This window comes from Galeopterus variegatus, unplaced genomic scaffold, assembly GCF_000696425.1.
Source record: "Galeopterus variegatus unplaced genomic scaffold, G_variegatus-3.0.2 Scaffold4388, whole genome shotgun sequence".
In the NCBI taxonomy this organism is placed as follows: domain Eukaryota; kingdom Metazoa; phylum Chordata; class Mammalia; order Dermoptera; family Cynocephalidae; genus Galeopterus; species Galeopterus variegatus.
This window is the reverse complement of record NW_007730499.1, coordinates 142120-152007: the sequence shown is the minus strand read 5'-3', so window position 1 is coordinate 152007 and position 9888 is coordinate 142120. Positions and strand designations below refer to the sequence as shown.

The following is a 9888-nucleotide window of genomic DNA, read 5'->3' as shown; positions in this document are numbered from 1 at the left end:
CTGCCCTCTCTCATTCTTCCCTGGATAAACACCATCCAGCAGCAGTTCTCAGTCTGTCACAGCACACCTGTCACATCAGCTGCAGGATGTGTTCCCAGTCATTTGTTACTAAAATAAACAGTTTGTGAAAGTGGATTCAGGGATTTTCCTATAATAACACTACCCTGCTTCATTTGCATCTCAGTATGAGTTCATGAGAGGGAGAAGCATGTTGGAGATATAACCAGCAAAGCAGGAATCGTACATGCCTAGCAGCCTTGCTTATTCTTTGATGTCAGGCCACATGGAATTGTGCAAGTATCAGCTCTCCTATGTATAATAGCAGAAAATGTCTGAGAATCTAAATAGCCTTTTCTCTGCTTTTTCCCTAAAGTCTTGCACTCAAGTGGAGTTTCCTATTTGACCAGGACCAGGTTATAGGTAAGGTAACTAACTGACCCAGTTTGCCTGGGACTTTTCCAGTTTTAGCACTGAAAGTTCCATGTTCCAAGAAACCTCCCAGTTCCAGGCAAACCAGGAGGATTGGTTACCTTATTTATAGATCAGGGGTGAATGAAAAACCCCTGGACCTCAGTGAGAGAATGACCCAGCCTGTGAAGCCCAACATCAGCTCTGTCCATCCACAGACATGGGGTTGACATTGGACAAAAGAAAATTCAAGGGAAGAAAGGTGGAAGGTTGGGGAAGTTAGATCTAGAGATGGATGGATAGGGGGTGGCATGTTGAAGGATCATGCCCAGTAGTTCCAGAGATCTCTGAGAAAGAGAAGGCAAGGGCATCTCCTCAGAATGAGGGGGACAGAGCTAGAGGAAGGAGCTTGGGGTGGGCAGAATGGGCTTGGGACAGCTGCTCTGGGGGCAGTGGCCAAGGGAGCCAGGCAGAGACAAGAAGTGGGTGGCTGGGCAGTGCCGATGCCTTGCTGAGTCTGGAGACCTCCCGGCCCAGAGCATCTCAGTGAGAACACCGCTCCATATGAGCTCCCCATCCTAGAAACAAACAGGATAAGGCAGCTTATGCTGTGCAAGAAACCACCCCAGAATCTCTGCATCTTATATCTACCAGGGTTTGTTTCCGATGCATAGATGGCCATCATGGGTCAGCTATGGCTCTACTCCTCAGTGCCTCTCGTCCAGTCTGGGACTCGGGGTGGTGGAAAAGAGAGCACTGCAGAGCACAGGCTGACCCTTGGATCTTCTGCCTGGAGGGAACCCACATCACTTCTCACATCTCATTGGCTAAAGCAACTCATGTGCCTGTGCCTGAGTTGAATAGGTAATGAGGTTAGGGCAGCAGATATTGCCAAACAGTGATATGGTCCACCGCCTGCCAGGTCCAGGGCAGGGAGTCAAACACCCTAAAGTCATTGAAAATACTTTATACACTGTGCTCCATCAGTGTCAAACCTCATCATTCCCATTATCCTTAAATTAATGATGTCTTCTCTCTAAATTCTCTCTCCCTCTCCCTCCCCTTTTGTGTTCTGTGTTTGCGGTCTGTCTGTCTCGCTATGCAGGTGGAGAAACCTAGTGTTCAGAGTTCCAAACCAAAAAAGACCTCAGTGAGCCATAAGGCCCCTAGGAAGGCCAAAGACAAGCAGGCAGCGTCAGGCCAGGCTGCCAAGAAAAAGAGTGCAGAGGGGCCCAGCACCGCCAAGCCCGACGACAAGGAGCAAAGTAAAGAGATGAACAATAAACTGGCTGAGGCTAAAGAGTAAATTTCACTGCACTTTCCTTTTATTCTTCTCTCTCTCTCTCTTTTTTAACCAACAAACAAAAAAAGGCCACAAAATTAATTAGAGGCTTCTCATCTGCCTTGGTCCTGAGTATTCCAGGCGCTCTTTGCTTGGGTTTCTTTCAATCCTCTTTCGAAGACTGAGTGGCATGCCTCCTCATGAGGGTGGCCGGGCACCCAGCGTCCAGGCCCCCAGACTCTGGAACCCCAGGAAGCTGCTCACTCACTGGCCATGCCTCCCCCGTCAGCCGAGAGTACATGCTGACAGGGGAGGTGGCCAGGGCTCCTGCCGGTGCTTGCATGTGTCTGTAGGGCCCCCTCCTCCTATTCTTCCCCAAGGTCTGTGTCACTGGTTGATGTGAACTTTAGGTAAATGTGTTCTTTTCCAAAAAATCAGAGAATTATCATGTGCTACAGAAGCCCAGTTTGGGCTTCAGCAACTGACAGATTTTGTAGAAATATTAAGAACAAAAACAAAAACAAACAACCTTGGCCTTAATGTCAATAAAATGGATTTCTGTCTGTTAGGTTTAAGTAATCTTTTTATAGAATCTCCTGTTAGAAATGTGTGCCTGTGTTTAGTTTCCCATTAGTGGGCTTTAAATTGTATGCCAAGAAATAGAAATGCCACTGATGACTAAAAGTAGGCCAGGGTGGTAAGAAGGTTAGGTGTTTAAGGTATGTTCTAGATGTCCTAGGAAGATTACAGAAGTGAGGAGACTGTTTTCCTCTATTTACCCTCAGCAGACTGCCTATCCAGTACTGCTGATTTTCCAGAGCAACTGAGGAAGAAGTTCAAGGTGTAGGGATAGTGTACTTAGAATGTGACTTTCCATTGCTGAGAAGCTCCAGTGGGATGTAGATATAATGGCAAGTGTGGCAGTGTTTACGCTCCCTTTCTGATCTGCTCCTTGCTCTGTTCCCCAGAGAGGACAGGGGAGCTGAGCCTCAGGTTCGGGGGCTTTCTGTGACTTAGCTGCAGACTAGGAGAGTGCCCTGCTAAGTGATTAGCACGCATTTTTGACCTCATTAATGAATAAGAGCAGCTCTCAATGTGTTCTGTGTCACGTGTCGGTGTGGCCAAATCCCCCAGGGGTGGCAAGTGCCACCTTAGCTGTGCTAGAGTTGTGTTGTAGGGATTAGTCAGGGTGTCGTCGTGGAAAGACCCCCAGTGCTTGTAAGGGAACCCAGAATATCTACCAGAAAAATTATATTTGCAATGTGACGTGTATATTGCTCAGCAGACTTTATTTCTCATGTCCTTAAAGTCTTTATCATGCCCAGCATTCTGAAGTTGCCGGGCTGTTGTACGTCTGTAGTGAAAGTGGCAAAGAGTGAAGGTTTACGCAGTTCCTTACTTCAGAAGTCCCTTCAGGTCCTCGCAGTCTGGAGGAAGCAGAGCCTCCACAAGCTCTCCTGTATTCTGACCATTCAGGTAGTAGCCTCGGTTACACTATTCTGTTTGCCACCTTGGGGCAGATTGAGAAGTCTTTTGCATATTACTACAGCATGTGCTATGCGGGCCTTAATCATTAATTCTTTTTTTTTTTTTTTTTAAATATTTGTTGATGTATCTGTTTTGTGGAGGTAGATCCTGGGTTTTTGTTTTGTTTTGTTCTTGGCGGCTGGCCGGTATGGAGAATCGAACCCTTGACCTTGGTGTTACCAGGCCCCACTGTAATCAGCTGAGCTAACTGGCCAGTCCCGTGGGCCTTCATTGTTAACAGAACAGGAATACCGGACATGAAGTGCTTGGTCAGGCCTGCTGCGACTCCCTTTCTATCTCAGGGTACAGAACTGTGAGGAAGGAGGAGCAGGTAGGAAGCGTTAGCGGGTCTCAATGTTTGAGTCACAAATTTTGAATACCTATCTAGGAATGACTATAGAGTAGATCTCAGTACTGATTCCAGCTATTTGCTTCCTAATCTTAACATTTACCAGAGAACCCTATCAACACGATCTTAACTGCATCCAGAGAACTTGTCAGTGTATGTCAGTACTCAAGATTTGGCATTAGTCAGACATGTCGACATTAGCCACAACTTGGGTTTCTCCATAGAATAATCATATTTTTTGCAGATCAAGTAAATCAAAGTTTACAATGCACAGGGCATCATTCATTCAGCATTCACTTACTGAATGCCTGTGCACCAGGCACTGGGCTAGACTTGGTGGACAGTATAAAGAAATCCACAGCAACACAGCCAGAAGGATGCACAACTTGATCTCAGTGACTGAGTTGAGTTGGTGTTGCCCAAATCATAGTTGACCATAAGGACCCCACAGGCTTTTCCACCCACCTTTTCCTTTCCCACCTTATAGCCCCAGGGACGAAATTTCTTACCCTGTCCCACTGAGGCTTTAGGTGACCTGTAGGTCTTTTCGACCTGCCAGTATCCCCTTCTTTTTAACACACCCACCCAAGAAAACCCTGTTTGTAGTTCACTTTGACTCTTGAATGTGTCACTTCACTGGCCAGAAAATTCCTTTGATTTCTGCTGTTTACAAATAAAACTCAGCCAGTGTTGTTTTGTATCCCAGACATACTGAATGAAACTGATTTCGGTTCCACAAGCAGTGTTCTGGTGATGCCTTTCTGAAGGTGGCCAAGCTTCCATTGCCTGTCCCACTCATTTCTGTACATTTCCCTGTGGTTTCCCATATTCCCCTGGCAAGAGAGCTTGTGATGGAAGCTCTCCCATTGTCTGCTTCACCTGCCTGCAAAAATAACCCCTAAAGCTGTGCATTGGCTTCCCTCAGCTTTCTGTTCTCTGCCCGGGCTCCCGTCCAGTCCATACAGCTTTGCCTCTCCAAGGCAGACAGGAAGTGTCTAATTTTGATTTTGTGGCCTGGGTTTTGTTGCATACCACAGATTGTCTATGTAATGTGTAGCGCACACCTCTCTTGGTGCTATTTCATTCCTGCTGTTAGTAAGAGAATGACAAAAATATTCATGTATAGCCAATTGATTGTGACGTGCTTGTGGTCTGTGCTTGCTCAGAAAAACAAACAAACAAACAAACAGTTTTTCCAATTATAAATAAATGCTAAAGACGAACCCACTTTCTTGATCTTATTTCCTTGGTGAGGCCCAGCTGAGTAGGTGAAGGAACCAACCTTTGCCATTTGAGCCGCTCTCCACAAGATGAGCTGTGCCCTGCAGTTTTCCTGGGGCTCTCCATAATGCAGCTTGACTCTTTTAGATTGCCTCCCAGATACTAATTGCAAGCAGTCAGAGCTAAGTGTTGGGAAAAGCGAAGATGGACCGGGAGACGCACTGGCCAACAAGGTAGTGTAACGTTTTGATCCCATGTTGCCGGGGCAAGTGACTGCCTGTGCCCAGCACCTCCTTGCCATGCTGGGAGGCTGGGCTCTGACTCTCTAACCCCCTCCTGTTGACTGGCAGGACTGTCAGTTCTGGCTTTTTCTCTTCCCAAGGGATGGCAGAGATGCCTTCAGTTGCTTATTTAACCTATGATCATTTTGGAGGTTCCACCCCCAGAGAAATTATGGGGGTGACATTATGTGTGTGCCTAACATGGGGGTGCTGAAACAGCCACAGGAGAGGTCCAAATAAGGTAACAACAGATCAGTACTTGGGAACTCAGATGAAGAACGTTTCTTCCTACCGGGGCGGGAATCACAGAAGGCTTCACGGCAGAGGGACCCTTGGACAGTGAGTGGGCTGTGGACGTGCAGAGCATGCAGGGCAAGTCCAAAGGCAGGTGAGCAGGTCTGGGAGTGGGAAAGTGGGGGCACTGGGTGGGAACCTCAGAGCTACAGTCAAGTTTGCCCACTTTGTTATCCTTCTGGTAAAGTGGGAGACAAAAGATTTTGTACTGTTCATTTTTCCAATAAATGTTGGTTGAATACCTATTATGTGCCAGACACCGTGCTGGGCACTAGAGACACCAGGATGACTGAGACCCTGCCTCTGATCACAGTGGGGCATGAAGGAGTCCGTTCTGGCAGGTTCCATGAAGCAGGGAGGACTTCAGCGGATGGGTAGGTGCTGATCAGGTGAACAGAGCCGGGGGTGGCCAGGGCATGCCAGACAGAGGGATCTGCATGAGCAAAGTTGTGGAGTTCAGGTTCTGAGGGGTAGTTCACCCGGCTTGGGCCGAGGCAAAGGCTGGAGAGTGGCAGAGCTTAGTGGTGGGAAGGCCTGGTGCCACGTGAGTGGGAGTTTGCTAACTGGGGTCTCCATTCCATGCACCCAGATTGCACCCCACACCCCGCATGCTCTGCCATCATGCTTCTCCCCCCCCACCCATGCATTGGGCAGCAACCACAGAGTCGCTCTTGCTAGGCTAGGACTAGTGTGGGACTTCTATTCTGTGGCTGGCCTGGATTTCTGAGTTGGGGGTGGGCCAGTAGTAGGAATCAATCAAGGATTATTTAAATGAAAAACCACTATATATTTGTTTTTCAGATGAATAGAGAACATCCACCCACCTATCTAGTTTTATATGAGACAGAAAACACAAAAACTGTTAAGACAAATGCATAAAAGTATATTATTCAGCTCTCTTTTGATCCATTAAGGGAGAGACAAAACAGGGACTGAGAGAAGTGGTGAGAAAGACAGGAGAGAAGCAGGCAGAGAAAGAGGCACACGTATGGAAACAGTGAGACTGACCTAAGAGAAGGAGAGAAGGTAAGATACACTCAGAATCAGAGAGCGTGCAAGAGCTGGGCACGGAGAAGGCGGGAGGGAGGGGAGGCCTTGTCGCATTATCTGTGCTGTCCACGTGATGGGGGCTCACCCAGAGCCCCGCACACCTGTGGTCCCCCGTGCTTCCTGGTGCTGCCGGAGCCGCAGGAGGCCAATCCGTAACCCACCACTCATATTGCCTCCCTAAAACAGCTAACAAGCAAGATTAAAACCAGCCTTCTAATTTTAAAATAGGTCATTGTTGCAAAATTAGTTGTAAATGTATTTTAATTCTTCCTTAGAGTTTGTGTGAAATCTAAGTTCTAGTGAAATTCTTCCCTCTTTTTTTTTTTACCCCTAGTAGGGTTTAAAAATTTATAACCTGCTTCTCATAGATTTGGGGAGTGAAGAGTCCACAGACTTAAATAATAATATTCTAACAACTTATATATCTTATTGCTTACAAAGCATTTCCTTATGTGTCATTCCACTGAACCGTCCGACTTCATGGAGCAGGTGTTTGCCCCAGGTAACAGATGAGAAAGGGAAACTCGAAGGGGAGGAGGTGCCTGGCCAGCTTGGTCAGGCTTGGAAGACATAGAAAGCCCCGGAGACCAGGCCTGCAGCTCCACAGCCCAGGCTGTCTCTCCTCCTCACCCTAAGGAGGCTGGTTGGCCTGAAATGAATCAGCTCTCAGACAAGTGGGGTCAATGGAAACTAAACCCAAACCCCCAGTGCCAGAGTCTAGCTGGGCCCTCGCAGGCCCTCCAGAAGGCTTACCTAGTAACCTCCTTAAATCTTGAGGTGCCCCCCCACCAAAATCTTGGGACCCCAATAAAAACTGAGGGAAAATAAGAATTGGATCAGGTCTTCACGCACAACTGGCTCAAACATTTTGACTGACCTGACCAACCATCTCAGCCAAATACTCAGTTTTTCTCCTTTGGGTACTAAATTAACTGATTGGATAACTGAAATGTGTGGTTATTAAATACAGAAAGGTCCAACAGATTTTTCATTCATAAGAAATATGATTGGTACTCGAGATACCAAGATAAAATTGTCATCCATTACCTGGAGCATTGGATCAGAAACCACCATTTTGGGCATTTTATTTCAAACAGTAGAATTCAGCTTAAATTTCTGTCCCCTGTCCTCATATAAGTGGCTCTCATCACTTAACTTGGCATTGTATATAACTATCTCAACAGATGGCCCCAGACATCTATCTGAGGCCAAGAGAGCTCAGGTGTTGAGATAAATAACTTTCTGCCACGGCTACTGGTAGAAGCTGCTGGAGGGGTCTTTAGACTATGCAAGTCTGACGGTGTCGCACCCTGCTTTAAACCATCCGTGGGCTCCTCGTGGCCTGCGGAAGCTTGTTGTTCCCTCAGTGTCATGCTGCTTCTCACCTCCATGCCTTTACCCACGCCGTCCCACCTGCCCAGAAAGCCCTTCTCCTGCTTCTCTACCTGGCTAACTCATCCTTCAAGACTCCGCTCAGGGGACAGCTCCAGGAGGCCTTTCCCGCACCTCCCAGGCTGGGTAAGATGCTCCTGTGTGTGTCTTCATCACGGAACTTACCACATGTACTGTGTCATCTGCTCATGTGTGTGTCCCCCCACTAGGCCTTGCTCCCCCAGGGCGAGGGCCACATTCTTCTGTCCATCTTTGTAGCCCATGCTCCTGGCCCAGTGCCTACCACCAATAACGTCCTCTAAAGTGTTTGTCGAATGAATAGTGGGTGAGTGAATGAATGACAGTATTCATCATCTGCCTCCACACTCACCATGGGCTTTGTTCTGCCTAATAACTGTCCCTGCTCACATGAAAGGGGTGGTTTTGAGAGGGGTCACAGCAACAGCAGAGCAGAGAGCAGTCAGTGGCTGGCTTTAGAATGGACAGCATCTGTTTGGGCCCGCATGTCTCTGTATTTTATGTAGCCACTTTTTCTAAACAGTCCTGACTTCACAAAATCATGGGCTTTTGGTTACAGGGTTATCTTAGGAGGTTGGCTAATCCCACCCTGTGCTCAGTGCAGAGCTCTTAACTCTAGGATGATAGAAAGACTTCTCCCTCAGGGGCATGTCATAGGAAGAAGGGCTCAGGACTAGAGCCAGCAGGCCTGGTTGTAAATCCATGCTCTACTATTTACTAGCTGTGTGGCGTTGGCCAAGTCTCTTCATTTCTCTAAGAGATAACAATAATACATCACTGTCCAAATCTATTTGGTTTCCAAATTCATGAAGGAAGAGTTTGGCCAGCAAGAGATAGCATGTTATCTGAATCTGTTTGTTTCCAGAGTTTGGGATAGCAGGTGGTAAGAATTCTGCTAGGAAGGAATACCTGTTTCTGACTCACAGGACTGTTGTGAGGGTCCAATGGGGATGCATACAAAAGTCCTCTGTAGGGCCGGCCCGGTGGCGCACTGCTACAGTGCACCGCTTTGGAGCGCAGCGGCGCTCCCGCAGAGGGTTCAGATCCCACATACAGACCGGTTCCCGCTCACTGGCTGAGCAAGGGGCGGGCGCAACGCCGAGGGGTGCAATCCCGTTGCCGGTCATGAAAAAAGACAAAAAGGAAAAAAAAAAAAAGTCCTCTGTAAACTGCAAGGTGTCAATTGTTCATTTTACGGGTAGTTTTGCTGAGCACCACTTCCCAGTTACTTACCACCCTTGGTTCCAAACAGTGTGGTAGTTGGACCACACAAGGTAAATCCACTCCCCCTGCCACACAGGCTGAGATGAAGACTAGTGATGGCTCTTGCTGGCCTCCTTCCCTCCCTCAGCCTCTCATCTGGTCCCTCCTCTCTGAGCACACCCTGTAAATCACCTGGTGCAGTTTCCACTTCTGTAATTACACGTTCATTTGAATTGATCCCTTCTGCACACATGAAACCAATTTTGATTAATTGCTCAAGATCCCGTCCTTTGCTTTAGATGGGGGTTGGGGAGGAAAAAAATTGATTTGCAGGTTTCTAGTAGCACAGAGTTAGACAAGAGCTGAGCCATTTTTGTCTGGCTGCCTTAGTCCAGCACTTTCCATTTTAAAAAGGGTCATCAGCAGGATTATCAGATTCCTGGCAGCCCACTGAGACAGTCAGCTGTGTCCTTGACTTTGCCTTCTTGGTATTAAAACAACCAAGGATGCTTTTAAAAATATTTCTTGTACAACTTGGAATTTATTTAGTTCTTCTGAGCAGGTCAAATCTAGAAAAGGTATTTAATGACATCAAAAATAAATAATTAAATGACAGGGCAGACAACATAGCCCCCTAGCCACCTAGTTCAATTATTTTCCTGTACTTCAGAAGAACACATCTGCCTGGAGAGAACCTAGGGTGGTGGAGAAAGATCTGAACTAGGAATCTGCCCCAGGTCTCTGGTTTGGCTTTTGTAAAACGCAGAGTTGGCACAGCCTACGGGAAAGAAATGGACATTTATTTGCATTTACACATTTGGTTTTATTTAATCCTCACAATAAGGTTCAAGGGTCTATTGGTA

General features: G+C 47.2%; 1 protein-coding gene across 1 annotated transcript in view; it reads left to right on the top strand.

Annotated features, from left to right (window-relative positions):
- The window catches only part of MAP6 (microtubule-associated protein 6), a 93973-nt gene that overhangs the window by 71335 nt on the left and 12750 nt on the right, over positions 1-9888 (top strand). The window contains exon 6 of the mRNA XM_008587426.1: positions 1514-1710. Coding sequence (XP_008585648.1) covers positions 1514-1710 — 197 coding nt within the window. The remainder of the gene's footprint in view (positions 1-1513; positions 1711-9888) is intronic.